The sequence below is a fragment of the Mchenga conophoros genome, linkage group LG18, assembly GCF_057382185.1.
Source record: "Mchenga conophoros isolate Kocher_MC1m ecotype Shallow Benthic linkage group LG18, M_conophoros_male_GT1.1, whole genome shotgun sequence".
Taxonomy (NCBI): Eukaryota; Metazoa; Chordata; class Actinopteri; order Cichliformes; family Cichlidae; genus Mchenga; species Mchenga conophoros.
In genome coordinates, this window is record NC_140543.1 from 382,126 (window position 1) to 403,904 (window position 21,779).

General features: G+C 43.0%; 1 protein-coding gene across 10 annotated transcripts in view; it reads right to left on the minus strand.

Annotated features, from left to right (window-relative positions):
• amph (amphiphysin) overlaps window positions 1-21,779 on the minus strand; it is a 48,912-nt gene that overhangs the window by 15,271 nt on the left and 11,862 nt on the right. For 9 of the 10 annotated variants that reach the window (XM_085254145.1, XM_085254142.1, XM_085254144.1 and 6 more), the window contains exons 8-14: window positions 15,251-15,326; window positions 15,076-15,158; window positions 9,588-9,726; window positions 1,034-1,153; window positions 869-952; window positions 425-451; window positions 280-303 (exon numbers count right to left, since the gene is read on the minus strand). In XM_085254145.1, coding sequence (XP_085110271.1) covers window positions 280-303; window positions 425-451; window positions 869-952; window positions 1,034-1,153; window positions 9,588-9,726; window positions 15,076-15,158; window positions 15,251-15,326 — 553 coding nt within the window. The remainder of the gene's footprint in view (window positions 1-279; window positions 304-424; window positions 452-868; window positions 953-1,033; window positions 1,154-9,587; window positions 9,727-15,075; window positions 15,159-15,250; window positions 15,327-21,779) is intronic. The other variant, XM_085254136.1, reaches the window with a different exon arrangement.

Sequence of the window (21,779 nt, forward strand, 5' to 3'; positions counted from 1 at the left end):
CTTCCTGAATTTAACTAACTGCTCCAGCTCCTCTTTTTGATAATGTTTTTTTAAACTGTGGAAATTGTAAATATGTGGCAACAGCTCTTCAGCGATAACACGACTGAGTAAAATAATGATTTACATTTCCAAAGAAAGAAAAACTGACCCAGAAAGATCCATTTGTTGACCAGCGTTGACTTTGTGCAGACTATACTGGATTAACAAGACCATCTGATGGAGTGAATAACTTTATTAATAAATGTTGTATTACAGAGTGAACTATGCGAGTTTACTTACAGGCTGAGCAGCTTGAGTATTTGCCTTAAAAAGGGGATAAAACTGAATTTACCACTGCAATCTGGATTTATAGATTTACTTGATCGTTTTCTCATTAAATCAAGCTGTAGAATAAGAAGTAGTTGGGTTAGGGTTAGTTACTCACCGACCACATGTCCCATGGTACAGCAGTCTGAAAGGAGCAAAAATACTGAATAACTAACACAGTTTGTGAGGTACTGGCAAGAAGAAAGGAACAATGTTTGGACTGTTTGATTTGTCAAATATATTACAGTTTAAGAAAATCCATATAAAACTGCTTATCTTCAGAAGTAATTTTTACTACAACAAGAAGAAATATAAAAATCTAATCTGAGAATTAAGGACCAGAGAGCTACTAACAGGTGTGTCAGCAGCTGAAACGCCACCTGTCTTCTAGTCTGTTAGCTGATAGCAGGTGAATTATTTATCAGTTTGCTTCCCATTGTCATCATTACAGTAAGTGAAGACTCAGCTCTCAATCGCTCCTGCCGAGATGTCAGAAATAAGACCTGTGCACTGCTATGGTTTTCAGGTGTATGTGTGGATGCTTTCGGGTAATAAAGGGAACCTGTGGTACTGGTGAAACGCTTTCATCTGGTTGAAAAGCATCAAAGTCCAGATCAAGAAGAGATTCGCCGGGCCGTTCATTGGGCTGCAGATGACAGTGCAAAAACAAGTAAGCAAGTCTGTCACCCACACGACATCTGCCGTCATTATTCACATGGACTCATACCTGTGATGGCGAAGGAGCAGGTAAAAATTCTCCACCAAAGAGGTCGATGATCTGTTCCTCTGCCACCTCCTTGGTTGGTGTGACCTTTGGTGGAGGAGGCACCGGTGGCCCCTTTTTAAGCTACAACAAACACAGCGAGCTGTTAACGATCATTGTGAAAAAAATAAATAAATAAAAACATGCTGCCAAAGACAGACACCTTCTGACAAACTGTTTCAATGTCTGCACCAGCATTATGTGTCTAATCACTGCCACTGGACATAAAACACAAGAATCCCACAGAAAATGGATAGAGGCTGAAGCACTAAACCAACCTTTAAAACAGGGCTGGGGAACTTTCCTCCACCATAACATGTTTACTTTTCAGCTAAATTGTAAAAGTATGAAGCCAAATTTACTTCAATAGATGATTAATACTTATTTTAATTTTGATACCGTTTTTGAATTTGTTCATAGGTTAGACAGTGATAGCTGCTACGTGCGTACAGATCACACAGAGTTTATGTCTGAGATCTGAGACCTTTATCACACAAGTACAAAATAAACCAGTCTGAAGAAAACCTTCAACTGTTCTGATGGCAGACGGCAGATTCTACAACACTGGTTCCTGTGACATCTTCAGAACTGTTGTGCTTTCCAGGAATTGGAGACGCACTCTACCATTTGCCTTGGCCCTGATGGAAAGCACGATGAGGTGAAGTGAAAGAGACCTGAGAAGGGCTCGGTCTGGTGTTTAGAAAGTTTGACTGGTGCATCACTGATTAAACATTTGGTGGCAGACGTAGCTGATGTGGCTCTGCTATGGAGAAACAACATCATCCTTTAGATTAACTCGCATACTTCACTCAGTTCTTAGTGAGGGCGGCCTCCTGGAATGTGAATGGGTGCAGGGATGCAAATCAAAGAGCCTTATTAGCTGAGGTGATCAAACAGAAGAGACTAGATATAGTCTTTCTCCAAGAAACACATACTGACAGTTTAAATGAAATAGACTGGGATCTGTGGTGGGGAGGGCAGAAGTTTCTTAGCCATGGGACAAATTTTAGCGCAGGAGTTGCTGTTTTATTTTCTCCTTCTCTAAATGGAAATATTTTCAGCATAGAGATGGTAAAGGGCAGAGTCCTTTTGGTGAAGGCTGAAATTGAAGGTTTTAGTTTTACTTTTGTTATTGTCTATGCACCAACCTTAGGGTCTAAACGTGAGATTTTGTTTAAAACATTAAAAGGAAAATTAAGTGGTGCTGCTTAAGGGGACTGTATTGTGTTGGGTGGGGACTGGAATTGTTGTCTTGACTTTACTTTGGACAGGACTGGGGCGGAGCCGCATCTTCAGTCATCTTCTGCTTTATCAGATGTCCTACGGAAAATTAATTTGGTTGATGCGTGGCGGATGAAGCATCCCTCATCCAGGCAGTATACCTGGGTGAAAGTGACTGATGGCAGGATTAGTGCAGCGAGATTAGACAGGTTTTATGTGTCTGTTTCATTTACTGCTCGAATTTTTAACCATCAGTGTTTTCCTGTTGTTTTTACAGATCATCGCTTAGCTTTAATGGACCCGTTTCTATCTACCACCAGCAATTCCAAATCTTTTTGGCGGTTTAATATAAAAATTTTGCATGATCGATATTCTGTGACAATTTTAGTTTTTTGGGATTACTGGAGATCAAGAAAGGCTGATTTTGATTCCCTTACTCAATGGTGGGAGGTAGAAAAGTCCCAAATTCATGTATTTTGTCAGCGATCTAGTTTTCTTTTTAACAGCCAATATCATGAGAACTGTGCAGGACCTTGAAAAAGAGATAACACATATGGAGAATGTGTCTGGTTGACAGTTAGGTCAGCAGAATAATGATTGTCTACATTCTAAAAGGCAAGAGCTTAACCATTTTTTACATGAGGGAGCTAAAGGAGCTTTGGTTCGAGCACGTTTCGCCAGGCTCCAGGACATGGATGCTCCAACCACATTTTTCTTTAATTTGGGGAAGTCTGTGGTTCACAGAAAGCAAATGGTGTGTCTTCAGCTTTCGGATGGAAAGGTGACCACGGATCTGGCTGAGATGAGAAGGCATGCAGTGGCCTTTTACACGGACTTGCAGATGACACACAAATATATATCACAATGTCACCAGGAGACCGAGGCCCTGTACAGGCTCTTGGTAAATGCATTGAGGAAATCAATGACTGGTTGTGCCACAATTTTCTCCAGCTAAACAAAAACAAAACTGAGGTAATAGTCTTTGGCGCCAAAGAAAAACGATTACAGGTCACCAGAGAACTTCAATCTATACATCTAAAAACCACAAACCAGGCGAGAAATTTGGGTGTAGTGATGGATGCAGACCTAAACTTAGAAAAACACATTAAGACAATAACAAAGTCAGCTTACTATCACCTCAAGAATATATCAAGGATAAAAGATCTGATGTCTCAACAGGACCTGGAAAAACTAGTCCATGCATTCATCTTTAGTAGGCTTGATTACTGTAACAGCATCTTTACAGGTCTACCTAAAAAATCAGTCAGACAACTACAGCTCATTCAGAACTCTGCTGCTCGAGTCCTCACTAAGACCAAAAAAGTGGACCACATCAGTCCAGCTCTGAGGTCCTTACACTGGCTGCCTGTACGTCAGAGGATAGACTTTAAAGTTCTGATGCTGGTCTATAAAGCTCTGAATGGTTTAGGACCAAAATACATCAATGACCTCCTGACCCAGTATGAACCATCCAGATCCCTCAGGTCATCTGGATCCGGTCTTTTATCAGTTCCCAGAGTCAGAACCAGACACGGAGAAGCTGCATTCAGCTTTTATGCTCCTTATATCTGGAACAAACTCCCAGAAAGCCTCAGATCAGCTGAAACACTCAGTTTATTTAAATCCAGGTTGAAGACTCACCTGTTCTCAGCTGCATTTGAATAAAGCACCAAATCCACACTTTAAGCTTAAATTTCAAAACTTACATTTAACTACTGATTTTATCTACTGTTCTGATTTTATCTGTTTTGATTTTATATACTGTTTTGTTTGTTTGTTAATTAGTTAGTTAGTTTATTTGCTTGTTTTAATCAATTTTAAATCATGCTTTTTATTTGTTCTTGTTTCTAATGTCTCTGTAAAGCACTTTGAATCACCTTGTTGTTGAATTGTGCTATACAAATAAACTTGCCTTGCCTTGCCTTGCCTTGTTTAGTGCGGATAGCTGCGATGTGGACTCTGCTTTGGATCTTCTGCAGAGGCTTCCTCAGCTGTGCCCAGGGGATCGGGACGTTTTGAACAGGGATATGACCTTGGATGAGCTGTCTGCGGCGGTGTCTCAGATGGCTTTAGGCAAAGCTCCAGGAATAGATGGTTTACCATCAGACTTTTTTAAGCACTTCTGGAGTCTTCTGGGTCGGGACCTACTGGACGTGTTTAAGGAATGTTTTATAGAAGGGATACTTCCAGCTTCCTGCAGGCATGCAGTTATCTCTCTCATACCAAAGAAGGGAGATTTAACCCTTCTTAAAAACTGGAGACCAGTGGCCCTTTTATGTGCGGACTACAAGATTCTTTCCAGGGTTTTATCGAACAGACTGAAAATGGTCATTGAACTACTGATTGGTTTGGATCAATCTTACTGTATTCTGGATCAGTCTGTGATTGATAACTTATTTTTAATGAGAGATGTGTTTGATATTTGCAAAGTGTACAATGCTAAAGTTGGCATCGTTTCTATTGATCAGGAGAAGGCATTTGACCGTGTGGACCATGATTTTCTTTTTTCCACCTTGAAGACCTTTTGTCACGGTCTGCAGAGACAGGCCGTGCGGTGGTGTGTGTGATGGACCCAGGTGCATACACAAGTTAGTAGACGGGAGTGGACTTAACAGAAAGCGAGCCTTTATTATGGCTGAAGACAAAGTGCACAAACAAAGCAGGGATGGCGTGACTAGACTATAACTAAACTGGGAAAACTAATACTGCGACAAACTAAGAAAACTCAGACTATGATGATCACTGCAAGGACTGACCGTGAAAACATGGAGGTGAGAACACAGACGACGCGACACAGACTGTACGAAACACAGAGACTAAATACACATGAGGGATGATCAGGGGAAGTGGATGCACACGGGGAACACAGGTGACACTGATAATCATAACAAGACACGGCAGGAGTGAACGTAACACTGATGGGAGATGGGCAAAGTAAAGCAGGAAGTACACAGAGGTTCAAACAGGAGGAGAGAGAGCACGGGGAGAACGCAGACATAACGGGCTGGGGAAAACATAGAATAAAGCACAAAGAGAGACGAGGGCTCATAAATACACAGAGGGGCACACAGGGGGTAAGAGTCACGAAGGGAAAACACATAAGGAACAATGTAACAGATCAACCCAGGAAGCATGGCCTAAATAAAGAACAAAATACAAAAATACACGAAAACTAAGAATACTGGGCCCACATGGCCCAGGACCATGACACCTTTGGTGTTGGGTAGGGGTTTCTGACTTGGGTGAAGCTGTTGTATAGCGATGCTTGCTGTGTTGTGAAGGTGGGAGGAGGGTTGAGTTGTCCTGTGCCGGTTCGGAGAGGGATTAGACAAGGTTGCCCTATCTCTGGACAGCTTTATAGCATTGCTATTGAGCCTTTTCTCTGTAGACTGAGAAGCAAGTTGAAGGGTTTCTCTTTGCCAGATCTGGTTCAGAGCCCTCCTGTCGTTATGTCAGCATATGCTGATGATGTTAATGTTTTTATTACAGATCAAAGGGATGTGCAGGAATTGCAGGAATGTCTGGTTTTGTATGGAAACGCTTCCTCAGCTAGGGTTAATTGGGATAAGAGTGAGGCCTGCTTGGTGGGGCAGTGGAACTTCTCGAGTATTCCCAAGCTTCCTGGGAACCTTCGCTGGGGTCAAAGGGGCATTAAAACTCTTGGGGTTTACTTGGGGAGTGATGACTTTGTGCAGCAGAACTGGGAGGGAGTGCGGGAAAAGGTGGAGGCTAAGCTGTCTAAATGGAACCGGTTGCTCCCCTACCTGTCCTACAGGGGTAGAGTTCTAGTAGCTAACAATCTAGTTGCCTCATTTTTATGGCACAGATTGCTTGTTTAAGTGCCACCACGCGGTCTTCTGGAAGAGGTGCAGCGGCTTCTGGTGAAGTTTGTCTGGTCGGGTCAGCATTGGCTTCGTGCGGCGGGCCTGTATCTTCCTGTGGCGGAGGGGGGACAAGGCCTGATAAATGTTTTGTGCAGAACAGCAACCTTTAGACTGCAGACGGCACAGAGGCTGCTGTATGGCTGTGGTCACAGCTGGATGACTTCTGCTCAGTTGCTGCTTAGGAGAGCGGGCCGGCTTGGATTGGATAAACACCTCTTTCTTCTGAAGTTGGATCAGGTGGATCTGTCTGGACTTGTGCCATTTTACAGCTCGGTGATGAACGCCTGGCGGACGCTGAAGGTTGCACGTACTCCTGACCCCAGACCTGGGATGTGGCTTTTCGAGGAGCCACTGTTTATTAATGACTTTTTTCCCAGCACTGTATTTTCTTCTGCTACAATACGGACCAAGTTTGTGGAGGCTGGCGTTGTCAAACTGGGTCATCTTACAAGGATGTCTCTGGGTGCACTTGGTGGTGTCACAGGCATTAAGTCCTACAGAGTGCCGGAGAGAATTATGGAGGAAGTTTGGCAATCTCTGTCGCCATCACTGAGAGACTTTGCTGGTGATCGTGTCCTAGCTGATCAAAGGGCTGATGACAGCGAATATGTTTTCCCTTCATTGATGGTCAGTCCTGCCTTTGAGGAGCAGCCTGAGGGGAGTGGCATGCTTCTCTCCCTGGGGACACCAGTGCTGGATAGTTTCAGCTCTTGTGGCAAGAAGCAGCTTTATTTCTGCTGTGTTAAGGTGCTGAATTTCCACTCTCTGGTTGGAATCTGGGAGTCAAAATGGACTGAGTTTTTTGCTTCGGTTTCTACCCCTAAAGGCAGGTGGAGTGTCCTGTATAAGCCTCCTGTTGAGAAACGGATGGCTGACCTCCAGTGGAGGATTATACATGGAGCAATAGCCACGAACAGACACAGAGCCCACCTGGACCCAAGCACTGGGGAGGGTTGTCCTTTTTGTTCAGAAAGGGAGACGCTGGAGCACTTAGTGGTCTGTTGTCCGCGGCTAGTGGGTTTATTTTCTTTGTTGCAGGAGTGGGTGGAATCTTTAGGGGAGACTTTCTCCGTACCTTTGTTTGTCTTTGGCCCTAAGTATTCAGTGCAGAAAAGACGGACCTTGGTTCTGATTAATTTTTTGTCTGGCACAGCTAAGCTGGCAATATGGAAGACTAGGAAGAACCAGATGCTAGGTCAGGGTTGGACTGATGTTGTGCAAAGTCTAAAGGGCCTGTTGGCATCCCGTCTGAGAGTAGAGCATGCTTTTTATTCTCTGACTGATAGACTGGGCTCCTTTGAAACTATGTGGGGGATTGGACGGGACACTTGTTCTTAACTTTTAAGTGTGTGTGCTGGGTACCTTAGTTAATGGTTAGTGTACAATGAATGTTGCTGATTATGTGGTAGCATTTTTGGGTTAGTTTTTTTAGTTTCACCTTTCAGCCTGTTTAGATTTAACTGTTTGGTATTTTCAGTTAGTTCTGCACCCACCCACAGGGTGAGTGGTAGGGCAGGTCACCTACTTACCGGAAGGTTGGTGGTTTGATCCCAGTCTGCATACCAAATCTTTGGGCAAGATACCACCCCATGTTGCTCTCTGAAGCAGTGTGTGAATGTCAGAACGCACTTAAAACAAAAAACAGTGCTTTACTGAATGGTTGTATATAAGAAACAGTCCATTTACCATGTCTATGACATGATTATAATGTGAACCCCCACCATGTCAGACTGACAAGGAGGATTCAGACCCGACCCTGACTCATGTGTGGATCTTAACCCTCCTTCAAAGTTCTGTAAGTAAGAAAAAACAGCAGAGTGCTCCTTTTCTTTCAGTCATCACTGAGATGTGATGACTTGTTTTCATTCGTTAGTATGGTCAGAGTGTGCTCTAGTCTGCCGTGGCTCTATTTTAAAATTAGACAACAAATGTTTTTTAGAAATGATAAATCTCCTTTCTTTAATTTTGGTTGTATTTCGTTTTTGTAAAAATGTTTTTGATCATTTGTACACCAACAAACTTAATTATTATTGTACATCATACATAAGAATCTGCACATTACACAGCCAGCGTCTTTATTTGAGTCAATGAACCAATGCTCAGATATTCCTGTATTTTGTCTTAAGGTGTCTGATGACATTTCAGTATCAGCAGCAGCTCATATGGGCTGGCTGACAATTGAGATCCTCCGTGTTTTGGTGTTTTTACACTATTTCCTGGTTAAGATATCAGCTCTTGCACTGCACCTTAGCAAACTCAACCAGTGTTGTAGAAACTTGCCATGACATTACAGACACACCAACATACACTGACATGTACAGAACGTTAAATGTTAGGAAAGGTCAGATCTCATGAACATCAGTAGAAACTAGGTGATGTTCTACTCTCGGGCTCTACTGTGTTATATATGATCTGCAGACTGTATATAACACTGCTGTAGTGATCTACAGACAGAGGCACAGACACAGGACAGACAGCTCTTGTTCACTCACCAAATCAACAGACAAAAGTGTGCAGCAAAGAAAAAACAGTCCCAGAAAGTTACCGTGAAGTTCAAACAAACACACCACTATCAGTCATGCATACCCATCGATCACTTGTTATTATTGTTCAGTCTGATCAGGTCGAGTTTTGCAGTTAAAGACAATGGTGAGCTGTGACTTTGACATTATTGATCACTGACAGAAATTCCTATTCGCAGCCTTTGAGGTTGGAACAGCAAAGAGATTTCCGCCGTCAACAGCGGAGGACAAAAGTTGGTTAGCAGCACTGCCACAGAGTTCTGTTTTTAAAGGAAACACCTGAATGCTTTGGTAATGAGGCCATGTGATCGATCACTGCTGTGAGTGAGGTCGGGTGTTTAAAATTATTAAAATTTTCATGTTTTTAAAAACACAATCCAAATCCAGGGCTGTCAAACTCCAGTCACTGAGGGCCGCTGTCCTGAAGCTTGTCCATGGTGCAACACACCTGAATAACGTTAGTGGCTAATTAGCAAGACTCTATAAAGTTTGACTGCAACCCCTAACCCTACTCAAGTAACTTAGAGTGAAGTAAAGGGTTTTGAAAAATGTACTTCTAAAAGTACTTTTATTGCACCATGTTCATTCACTCATGAGCTGCTGTTACACGAATCAAAGGGCTGAACTGCCTCCTCAGCTTGCAGTCAAGTCCTATAAAGTCTTGCTAATGTTATTCAGGTGTGCTGCAGCAGGGACACATGGAAAAGTTTAGGACCACAGCCCTCGAGGACTGGAGTTTGACACTTGCACCTATGAAATTAACTTCGGTCAAATATTCAAGTGCAAAACTAATTACTACATTTACATTTTTACAAACAATGAAAATTATTATTTTGTCCAGATACACAACTAGATCCAGTGACTAACATCTACATGGGACCTGACACTTACCTGCATTGGAGATTTGGGTCGAGGCGGTCCAGGTGAGATGGGACGGAGCATATGATTGGTGCTGAGATCTGGACTATCAGGTGGACTCTCGTCTTCTGGTGGTGATGGGGTTCTCGCGAGTCGTAGAGGTCCTGAATCACTGATGAACAGGACAGAAACTAAGCAAAGACTTCTGTCACACTCACATTCAAACTTAGTGTTGAAAATTTGTTAAATTGTTTATAAAATAATTAAATGAAGCCATTTTATTATGTTAATATATAAACAATGCAAATGTTCTCATAAGTGTGTTGGCGCGTGTTTGAGGGTTGAGAGCTTCATTCAGCGCTGTTGTCTGGATTTGAAAATTTGCACACGTAGAGTGCAGAGGGTTTTTGCAGCATGCTTACATACATGATAATGGTTAGAATAGTCTCTGGGTCAGGAAGTCCGAAAAAGATGTCCTGAACTGAAATCAGCATAACAATAAGAGCAGATAGCCAAGGATACGTAGGGTGTATTTATGTGTCTGTGTCTTCCAGGAATCAGAGCAGATGGGAGGTCGGAAGTGAATGGATGGGAGGAGCACACTGCCGCATTTGTGTTGGGAGAAGATGGCCATAATAATCTTTTGTTATTGTCACAGTATATAAGCTGGACAGCCCGTTTCACCATTATTGTCAGGGCCCTTTGGATCAGCAGGTAGCTGATCAGTAGCACTGTTGTCTCTCTCTCGCCGGGGCGGAACTCAATGTGGGTTCATGCCCTCGGCTACGCACCCGTGAAGAGGAAACAGCTGAACCCTTACGCTGTTAGCATTTAAGCCGAGGGATGGCGGCTATTCATCGCTGGATCATTGTGTGACTCGCGTCAGTGTAGCCGGGCTCTCAAAGTATAAAGCCTTTGTTACTTCTGTGCCTTTGTGCTAACGTGTATGTTCTGTATATAAATTCCCGGACCCGTCCCTGTGTTCCCTGAGAGGATTCCTTGTAGCGAGTGATTGTAGAGTGGCCGGTGGCAAGCAGTGAGTGATCGAAGAGGAGCGAGTGTTTTCCCCCCATCCTCCCCACCTTGGATTCCCTGGAGCCCACACCCCTGTCACCTTTGTATATGGCACTATTCCCTACGCTGTCTGTACATACACTTGGTGGAACGTGTAAAAAATTCCACTGTGTCCTTCTCAAGTTGGAGCGTCCTGCGTGTGAGTCCTCAGTGATTTGTGACAGTCATCCTTTCTGAGTAGCAGACCAGTGGTTCACACAGAGGTTCAATGCTTCAACTTGTAATTTCAACTGCTGAAGCAAATTAAATCTTTTTAACCGACAGAAATTTCTCCTGAATCCCTTCTGAAAAATTTGAACACGACAACAGCTGCAGTCAGAAGTTTTCATCCACTAATCATGGCCATGAATGTTAGGGTAATTTTGTGCTATTCATCATTTCTCTGAACTGTTCTTTTTCCAGGATGTAACCTAAAAAAAAAAAAGAACCAGAAATTTTATTCTCTACAATCCACATAGGAAAAAAGTATACATACACCCGCTTACATTTTTAATAAGTGGTGCTGAATGTCTTTTAACATTAAAAGGTAAGGTATTTTAACTTTACATTACTAAGTAGAAGTTATTTGGATCAGTCAACACTTTGTTAGGTCTGGAAGACCCAAACTGTCCCCCTCAGGTTCAGAGGAAATTGGTTGGTTCAAGAATACCCAGGAACCACCAAGGCTCAAGCTTGCCATGAACTGGAAACATCTCAGGAACTAAGAGGGTGCCATCCAAGAAAGAAGCCCCTGCTCCATAATCAACACCTTTAAACTCAACTTGCAACTGCCCACACTGGACTTCTGTGCAAACTACAGTTTGTCCAAAGTGAACACCACATTCGAACATAAGGATGCCCGTAAGTGCAGGTGGCACTAGGACACCCTAGGTCACAGTTCGATGATCAGTTTTGTAATCATATCATCAGCTATGCAGCCATATGTTCTGGGAACTCGGGTGAAGAGAGGAGCAGATCACCACCTGGTGGCGAGTTGGATCAGGTGGTGGGGGAGTACGCTGGACAGACCGGCTTCACCTAAACATTCAGTGATGGTGCAGTAGCAGTGGGAGATGCCCTGGTACGTCAGAGCTTCAACTCCCACCTGTTGTAGAGCTTGGACAAGCATTCTAAGGGTGGCTGGGGACATTGAGTCTGAATGCACCATGTTTAGTACATTGATAATTTCATTATTAAGTGTGCCTATGCCGAGTGGCACACTTATTACTATTCGTCAGATTTATACTTATTACTATTTGTCAGATTTATTCTTCTTATTAGGGTTAGGGTTAGTGTGCATAAGTGTGCCTATGCCAAGACCCAGTACAAGAGTTATTCTTCTATCCCAACTACTTTTTGAGTTACACGACGTTTTGTAACACCAAAAAAAACGGCGTTTTTCGCCTCTCAGTGCGATCTAATTCTGACTGCTCATCACTCTGGTTTCCAGGCACCCCTTGCTCTTGTCAGTGGCGCAATTGGTAATGACACGGGTCTGCAGACCAAACATTGTGGGTTTGATTCCACCTGGTTCAACCTTATTGTTTTCCATTACGAATTAATACACTACCACAGACCAGCAATTTATATTGCTAATTTATTACAATTCTGTAAAGTTTTATGATTTTAGCAGCTTTTCTAATATGGACCTCAGCTTCTTTTTTAAGCTACCAATTAATAGACTATGACACCGTGTGTGTGTGTGTGTGTGTGTGTGTGTGTGTGTGTGTGAGTAAGAGATAGAGACTATTTTTAGCTTTTGGGGCACAGCATCTTATTGTTGGATTCAAACTGAGCAGATACAGACTAATTGACTAATTTCAGTCATCACCTTTACATCTGGCCCACTTTGCGCCAGAATGGGGAAATCGGCGGGTGTCGCGCTAAACAACAGCAGCACGTTTAAGTTTGATCGGCTGTTGTTAGAATTTTTTTTATATTAATTTCTAGTATCAGCTGATGTTTGCTGGAGCCACAGCTATAAAACCTGCTGGTCATGATATTGGTTTGTATATCTGGTGAGAGGGAAACATGAAGATGAAACCAGGAGATGTCCTTACTGAATCATCAGAGCTGAACAGGTGATGGAGAAACAGGTTTACCTTTTAGGTGACATGAATGAGTTGAAGGGAAGTTATGAGCTGTTTCTGAGAGACAAATAACACCAGGATCCTTTTCTAAGCAGCTGACAGCTGGTAACTGTGCAGGGGCGAATCTAGCAAAGTTTTGCCAGGGGGCCAGGCAGGGCATTAACAGGGAAAGGGGGACACAAAGAAATACTTTTCTTTCTTATTCTCATTTAAAATATCTGGCTTTTATTTAATAATTATCTGAATCTTACGAACAACGTTTTTATCTGACGTAAAATGTATAGAAATCATACATATACCAACAGGAATATGTATGACAGTGATGTAAGCTGACTTAAAGCCTTTTGTTTTCATTCAAAGGCTTTAAGAAAGCGTGTTCATGCAAACATCATCATGTCTGCCGTGGTACAATGGGACTTTTGCTCCTGAACTTCTGCGCACAGCGTCTGCAAATCGGGGCTGTACGAAGTCACTTCATCTTTACGCAAGACTGTAAGCTGTCATCTGTAAGGCGCGAGCAGTGTTTGTTTTTACCGTAGTTCATGGTGGAGAAGGGCTGCTCTGCTGAGTTTTGCTCCCTGTAGCCGGCAATGGCAAACAACACTCATTGGCAGCAGCATAGGCACACTTAAAATTTCTTCTGAAACTTTCTAGTTTTATATTGCTAGTTTATATTCAGAAGACACGTCTTCTCCTGAGGACAGAGCAAAATTCCTGGGGAAAAAAAATATATATATATTTTTGCTGTCTGAGCCACAAAGAAAGGACTTATGCAAGTAAGAAGTGTCAGAAGCCATTCCATCCTTCCCAAAGTGTGGGGCCCGCCCCCTAGGGGGGGGCGCAGCGCCATTACAGCGGGTCGCGGTATGAAAAGGGAAAAAAAAAACCTGAACGCTTGGACACTGCTAGCACGGGGCGCCCACAAACGCAAAGCAGGAAATGAAGCATCGCTGAATATGTTTCCAAACCAACTTCATTCTAAGCCAAAGACTAGAAAATATGGTGAAGCAAATCTTCCCTTTGGCTTCACCTGCACCAGTGTCCTGCAGGATTAATTTTCCGTTCGTCGGGAGCAGCGCTGAGCTCTCCAAATCACGGACAAACAGGATCCCACATTCTTGATTTTTAGTTCACAAACACTTGTTGTAATGACTAACTACTCCTGACATGTTGGAGATGTTTGCTCTTTATACAGTAAAGTTACAGCGGGATACAAATAACATCAGGCTGATCCTGACACGATTTGTTCCCCCAGTTCAAATCACAGGCAAACAGGATTCCACAGCTGTTTATGTTTTTGAACCCATTTTTCACAGAGAGCCTTTTTTTGAAAAATGTATTGACAGCAATGTTGAACATTATTACACAGGAAAAAACAACTACACGTAAAATAATGACACCGTGACGCCTCTGCCTTTGTAAATGGAGGGAAAGTAACTGCGTGTAAAACCTGCAGACAGTCAGATTAACAGTATTTTGTCTCTATCTGCTATTCTGCAATTCATCTCATGTAAACAATAACGTGGCCACAGCGTGACGTGGAAAAAGGCACATACCTTTGACGTTGCGTGACGAACTCTGTATTCCTCGTCCACACGTAAACGCAAAAAAGGAGTTTAAAAAAATTTCAGTTTTCTGTGATTCGAAACGCCGTTTATGTGGACGAAACAGCTGCGTGTTCAAAAATACCCGTGTAGGTGCGGACACAGCGTAAAAGAGTTAGTAGTTTATTTCCTTAATACCTGTAATTTATTGCAGGTTACTTGTATTTGTTTAATTGTTTACTAAATGTTTGAAGTGTGAAATAAACCACGATGGAGCAAAATAAGGGTGTGTGAGGTTGGAGGATGTGTTTGTGCGTGCGTGTGCGAACATTTTTCTTGTAAAACAAAGGGGGGCGTAGCAAAAAAGGTTTGGGAAACACTGTCTTAATCCTAAATAAATTCTGAAGAACTTTCTGGAAAAAGAACAGTTCAAAGAAATCATTAAAAGCCCCAAATTACCATGACATCCATGTCCATGATGAGTGGATTAAAACTCTATGGGTACTTTACAATGACCAGTTAATAAATCTGTGAAGGTTCTCAGTCATCCAGGTTATCGTAGTCCAGATGCTTTTCTTTCCAAGCTCCTTAGATGACCAGTTAAAATGCATGTGTTTGAACTGTGGAAGGAAACTGGACTATTATCTTTAAATCCCAGCCACCCAAACTCTAGTTTGATTGGTTTATGTTGAAAGAATAACTAAAAACAGAATAATAAAATTGATTTTTTCTAAACCCATTGCTGCCATCACATTGTACAATCAGTTTAAGACACTGAAACCAAACGCTGATCTACCTTCGTTTTCCTCAGTTATGGAAAAAGCTTGTACTGACCTCGGAGCCCCTTGGATGGTGAATATCTTGTCAGAGTGCTGCTCTCCCAGTTTGGTCATCACTTCGTACAGTTCTCTGCACACCTGGATGGTTTAAAAGAGACATTTTTCAGTTCAAATGATTTCGAAGAAAAAAAGAAAAGCAACCCTGTTGGTTTAGGAAATGAAAAACTCACCAGTGAGATCTCACGATGAAACTTTGCTTCAAGATTCGTTACACTCTTGAAGGTGCTGATGTAGAAGCCAACTCGGCTGCAGAACACAAAAGTAAAACTTGGTTGTTGTTGTTTTTATAAATACTACAATTTGGGGCTGTGAAGGTTCTCTTCTCTTCTCTTTTTTTTTTTTTTTGCCTGTCCCGTTTGGCTCTTTTGCCATCAGAATTATTGTCTAAAGGCGAGGAAAGATGCCCAACGGATTTACTTTACCAAATGGACCATCCCAGCCTTGCCGTAATGGTCTATTTGATTCACCTTTTATTGTTTATTTTATTTTTTATTTTCACTTGCTAAATACGGGACAGACTTGAATGAGGAAAAGAAAAGGGAGAAAGGAAGAGGGGGAAAAAACAGCGGAGAAGAGGGACGGGGATAAAGGGCAAAAAACAAAAACCAACTAAATAAGCAGACAAAAAATACATCTATCAATCACCTGGATTACCTGTTGAGAAAGAAAAAAGAAAACAAGAAAACGAGAGCAATACTGGTGCGACCAACTGTTCGAGTAACAAAAAAATTAAATAAAAAATACTCCGCAACTCTGAAAGTCTCCGTGTGGTCAACAGCAGACACACATTGTGCCCCTATCATGGTCTAAACCAATCAAAGATAGTCAGGGGCGGGACCTCTCTGATTGGTCGTGGTCCAGATATTCATGTAATCCGTGTATATGTTTGAAAGTCCAGGGCGGGCAGACAGACAGAGGTGAGTAGCTTGAATAAAGCGATATCGATTCATATTCACATCCTGAATCAACTTTTAAATATAAATGGATTTTGCCAGAAATGACAGAATCTCAGGTTAAAGCTCACAAAACTATTTCAACAAACAGCAAATGAGAGCACGTAAACAGATGCCACACAAAGACGTAAACGCGGACCCGACACATCCGAATCAGCTTTCTCTTCCTCGGCTTTCTCACCCAACGGCCCTCACACGGCATCGGGGCTGAAAAGCCGACAGCTCACTGATCCTGATGCGTCGGGTCGGCGCTGTGTTTACGTCTTTTTTTGCGCTCGATTCTGAGTCGCGAACCGGTCGCAGCAGATGGCCCCGCCCCTCCCTGAGCCGGTTCTTCCGGAGGTTTCTTCCTGTTAAAAGGGAGTTTTTCCTTCCTACTGTTGCCAAAGTGCTGCTCATAGGGGGTCATATGATTGTTGGGTTTTTCTCTGTATCCATTATTGTAGGGTCTACCTTACAATATAAAGCACCTTGAGGCGACTGTTGTTGTGGTTTGGTGCTGTGTAAATAAAATTGAATTGAATAGAGGAACTGCAGGAATGAGTCACTGATCCATAGTCTGATCAATTACCAATTCAATTAAACATATTTGTTCAATATGTGCGGTGAAGGACATGTCCTGGTCAAAAATGACTCCAAGGTTCCTCACAGCGTTACTGGAGGCCAAGGTAATGCCATCCAGAGTAAGAATCTGGTTAGATACCATATTTCTAAGATATTCAGGGCCGAGTACAATAACCTCAGTTTGATCTGAATTAAGAAGCAGAAAGTTAGCGGCCATCCAGGTCTTTATGTCTTTAAGACATTCCTGCAGTTTAACTCATTGGTGTGTGTTATCTGGCATCATGGACAGATAGAGCTGGGTGCCATCTGCATAGCAGTGTAAATGTATGCTATGTCTTCTAATGATGCTGCCTAAGGGAAGCATGTATAATGTAAACAGAACTGGTCCTAGCACTGAACCCTGTGGAACTCCATAATTAACCTCAGTGTGTGAAGAGGACTCTCCATTTACATGCACAAACTGGAGTCTATTAGATAGATATGATACAAACCACTGCAGCACAGTAGAATAGAATAGAATAGAATAGAATAGAATAGAATAGAATAGAATAAAATTCAACTTTGTTGTCATTGCACATGCACAGGTACAGGGCAACGAAATGCAGTGTGCATCCATCCAGAAGTGCTTTAGTGATATAGATATATTACAATATATATTAGCAATAATATAGATATGTGAGTATATTACAGAAATGGGTCTATTATGGTATGTTATAATGTACACGGTATGAAGTATGTTGTGAATATTCTATAACTATATGTACAGGCTGTAGTGAGTACAAGCTATGTACAGGCTATGAACAGGATATAAATATGAAAAACTATACAGAAATCTGAGATATACAGCTATACAGAAATGGGAACTATGCAAGTTGTAAACAGTTGTAGAATTAAAATTATCATATTGTACAGAATGATTATTTACACAGAGCTATACAGTAGTGCAGTTAAAATAAGTGAGATATGTGGATAATTTCTACAGAGGTATGTAAAGTGCTAGTGGTTGTGAGTGGTGGTTCAGTCCATGTTATTATTGTGTGTTTGACGGTACAGTTGTCCATTGTGTGTGTAGGTGGTTGTGGGTGTGTGTATATGTCCAGTCCATGAGTTTAACGTGGGTCAGATGTCAGGAGGCAGAGTTCAGGAGTCTGACAGCTGTGGGGAAGAAGCTGTTCTGGTACCTGGTGGTCTTAGTCCGGAGGCTCCTGTAGCGCCTCCCAGAGGGCAGGAGGGTGAAGAGTCCATGTGATGGGTGACTGGGGTCTTTGATGATTTTCCCAGCCCTTTTCAGACACCGCTTCCTGTAGATGTCCTTTAAGGCAGGAAGTGGTGCTCTGGCGATGCGCTGGGCAGTTTTCACGACCTTCTGCAACGCCTTCCGGTCCGAGGCAGAGCAGTTCCCGTACCAGACTGTTATACAGTTGGTCAGGATGCTCTCGATGGTGCAACGATAGAAGTTCACCAGGATGTCTGAGGACAGGTGGTTCTTCCTCAGAGTCCTCAAGAAGAAGAGGCGCTGGTGAGCCAACCAGCTTGGAGCAGTTGGTCGTCCAGGTGAGATCCTCGGAGATGTGGACTCCCAGGAACTTGAAGCTGCTCACACGCTCCACAGCCGTCCCCTTAATGTGGATGGGTGGATGTGGGTCAGCATTCCTCCTGTAGTCCACGATGAGCTCCTTGGTCTTCTCGGTGTTAAGCAGCAGGTTGTTTGTGTTGCACCACTCAGCCAGACGATCCACCTCCTCCCTGTAGGCGCCCTCATCGTTGTCACTGATGAGGCCAATCACCGCGGTGTCATCTGCAAACTTAATGATGGTGTTGGAACCATCAGCAGGTCTGCACAGTCGTGGGTGAAGAGGGAGTAGAGGAAAGGGCTCATCACACAGCCTTGTGGTACACCGGTGTTCATTGTGATGGTAGATGAGCAGTGGTTATCCAGCCGGACATGTTGGGGGCGGTTGGTCAGGAAGTCCAGTAACCATTTGCACATGAGGGAACTGATGCCCAGGTCTGTCAGTTTCCTGATGAGTTGTGAGGGGTGGATTGTATTGAATGCTGAACTGAAGTCTATAGGACTTTGGAGCGTGATGTCACGGGGGTGGGCGTGGAAAGGATTTTGGCCCGATCCGCCATTTTGGGGGTCTAAGTAAGGAGCGAAATCATAGCCATGGTTCGTACTTGCTGTGTGGTCGGCTGCAATGTTCGATCTTACGACCGGCACGGGAATAAGTTTGGATTGTCTTTTTATGCTTTCCCAACCTGGAAGCAACATGAAGGAGCTCATGTATCGGATATTACCAAACGAAGGCATCTAGCCTGGATAGCAGCCGTGAGACGAGCTGATATCATGTTCTGTTACGTCTCCAGATATCAGCTGGTGTGCTCAAGACATTTTCATTCCGGTAAGTTCTAAATATGTTCACATCACACTTTATAGCTGAATAATATCATCGTCTCGGAACTTATAGAAATTGCGATCAAACATAGAATGGAGTGACTTGATTGGTTGATGTAAAGACAATAAATGAAATGAGACAGGAAGGACACAAATTGGCGTTAATAATTTACCCGATTATCAATGTGTTAATTTGCATGTACTTTACAATTATGGGCATATAATATGATAACGATATTTTAGCAGTTAAATGATAAATGTGTAACATTAATTATGGTGGGGGGTGGAAAATGGCTATTTCACTCGATGCACTCCAGCTGACTTACTTTGATGACGTACTCAGAGTTTGGCGGCTTGAAAATAGCCAAATCTTGCACCCAGCCATTTGTAAATTGGATGTGCGCCTCCAGTGACTTGTAATTACGAAACTGGTTCGCTGTGTAAGCGCTTACTCCACAAACAAGATACGTGAAGATATCGGGGTAGGACAGTGGCGGTAAGTCGTCTGGGTCTTTACTCCACTGCCGTATTTCAAATGGGTCCAGATTTGCGATGCACTCTATTTTTTTTCAAGTACCGCTGCTTCGCCTCTGGACGCAATCGGTCTCTATACCGTCCGTTTTCTTTTGAGCTGCTTTTAAGCATGTTTCTTGTCGTCGTCGTTCCAACACAGTGTGTTTGTTTTGATTCGTAGACCCCGAAAATGGAGCTGCGCTCCCACAATGCATTGCGGCGTGACGTCAACTCCAAAGCCCTATAAACAGCATTCTGGCGTAGGTGTTGTTGTTGTCCAGGTGTGAGAGGACAGAGTGCAGTGCGATGGAGACTGCATCCTCTGTGCTCCTGTTCTGGCGGTATGCGAATTGGTGGGGGTCCAGGGTGGGGGGAGACAGGATTTGTAGTGTGCTAGGGCCAGCTGCTCTAAGCACTTAGTGATGATGGGGGTGAGTGCTACTGGGAGGTAGTCATTGAGGCTAGATGGGTTGGAGTTTTTGGGTATCGGGACAATGGAGGTGGATTTGAAGCAGGCCGGTACCACAGCGTGGGCCAAGGACAGGTTGAATATGTCTGTCAGCACTCCTGCAAGCTCCCCAGAACACGCTCTGAGAACACGCCCGAGGATGCCATCAGGACCTGCAGCCTTGTGGACATTACCTGTAATACCTACAGCATGTTCTAATCGCTCTAATAGGATATTATGGTCGACAGTATCGAACGCTGCACTGAGGTCTAGCAGGACAAGCACAGAGACGAGTCCACTGTCAGAGGCCATAAGAAGATCATTTGTAATCTTCACTAAAGCTGTTTCTGTGCTGTGATGAGCTCTGAAACCTGACTGAAACTCTTCAAATAAACCATTCCTCTGCAGATGATCTGTTAGCTGTTTGACAACTACTCTTTCAAGGATGTTTGATATGAAAGGAAGGTTGGAGATTGGCCTATAATTAGCTAAGACTGCTGGGTCTAGAGATGCTTTTTGAGTAAAGGTTTAACTACCCCTTGTGATGTCCACGGGTCATTTTTGTCCTCTAAAGAAATCTTTTGCTATCAAAAATGTGTTTTTTATTCATCAAATGGTCTGAAAATAACAGAAGTTATTCATTACTATACTATGAATGATTGGAATAAGTTTTAAGTAATTTGATTTATTTATGTGGTTTTTATTGAATTTTATAACATTGGTGGTCCTCGTAGGACAAAAATGACCCCAAAGTACAAAGTGTTGCAAAGAGCCGTATTTTCACACCATACTGCTTTCAAACATCTTTGATCTTGGATCACTGATGTGTGGGGTCAAGCACTGGTCATAACAACCACAACAGGCAGCACAATGAGGAGGCAGGTGCTCTATATTCAATGAAATTTTATTTATACAGCGCCAAATCACAACAACAGCCGCATCAAAGTGTTTCGTATTGTAAGGTAGACTCTACAATAATACATACACAGAAAGTATCCTCAAAAGCCTCCATTGCACTGGAGATTTGCATACTTTGATGAGCATACTTTTTTTTACCATGTTGTGCAAAGCAATGACCAGTAGGACAAAGCAGATATTGTCCTCTAGTATAATGAGGAGGGAGAATCAATGTTCAGGAAGATCCAGGGTTAGAAGATATAGAAAATATTTGTCAATATTTAGAGCACATGCTACCCTTTCTCTGAAAAAGCACATCAGCCACCTGCAGAAGTGGAAGAAGGCTATGAAGTGAAGAAAAGTGATGAAGAATCTGAACTATGTTCAAGTAGGTTCTCAGGCATCCAGGACATGGTAGTCTGAGGAGCTTGGAGAGAAAGTGACTGGGCTTCTTGAAGTTTCTTGAATTTTCAGAATGTGAAACTGAAATAGAAGATGTGTCAGAGGACTACACATCATCCATTTCAATTATCAATCAATCAATCAATCAATCAATCAATCAATCTTTATTTATAAAGCACTTTTCATACAAAAAAAATGTAGCACAAAGTGCTTTACATAGTTAAAAGCAGCCCACCCCACCCTCCAACTCACTCCCCACACTCTCATTAACATAAATGATGTGAATACACACATACCCCCCCCCCCCCACACACACACACACACACACACACACACACACACACACGCGCGCACACTTAAAGAGTAAAAATTGGGCTGGGCTCGCATGAGCCAAGTGAGGAAACACTATAACAGGGAGCCGTCTGCACCGGGAGCCGGTCACAGACCGCAGCCTCCAGGCTGGGCACACAGCAGGAGGGAGGCCAAGGAGCCCCCCAGCCAGGCTAAGAGGACCCTCAGAGACCCAG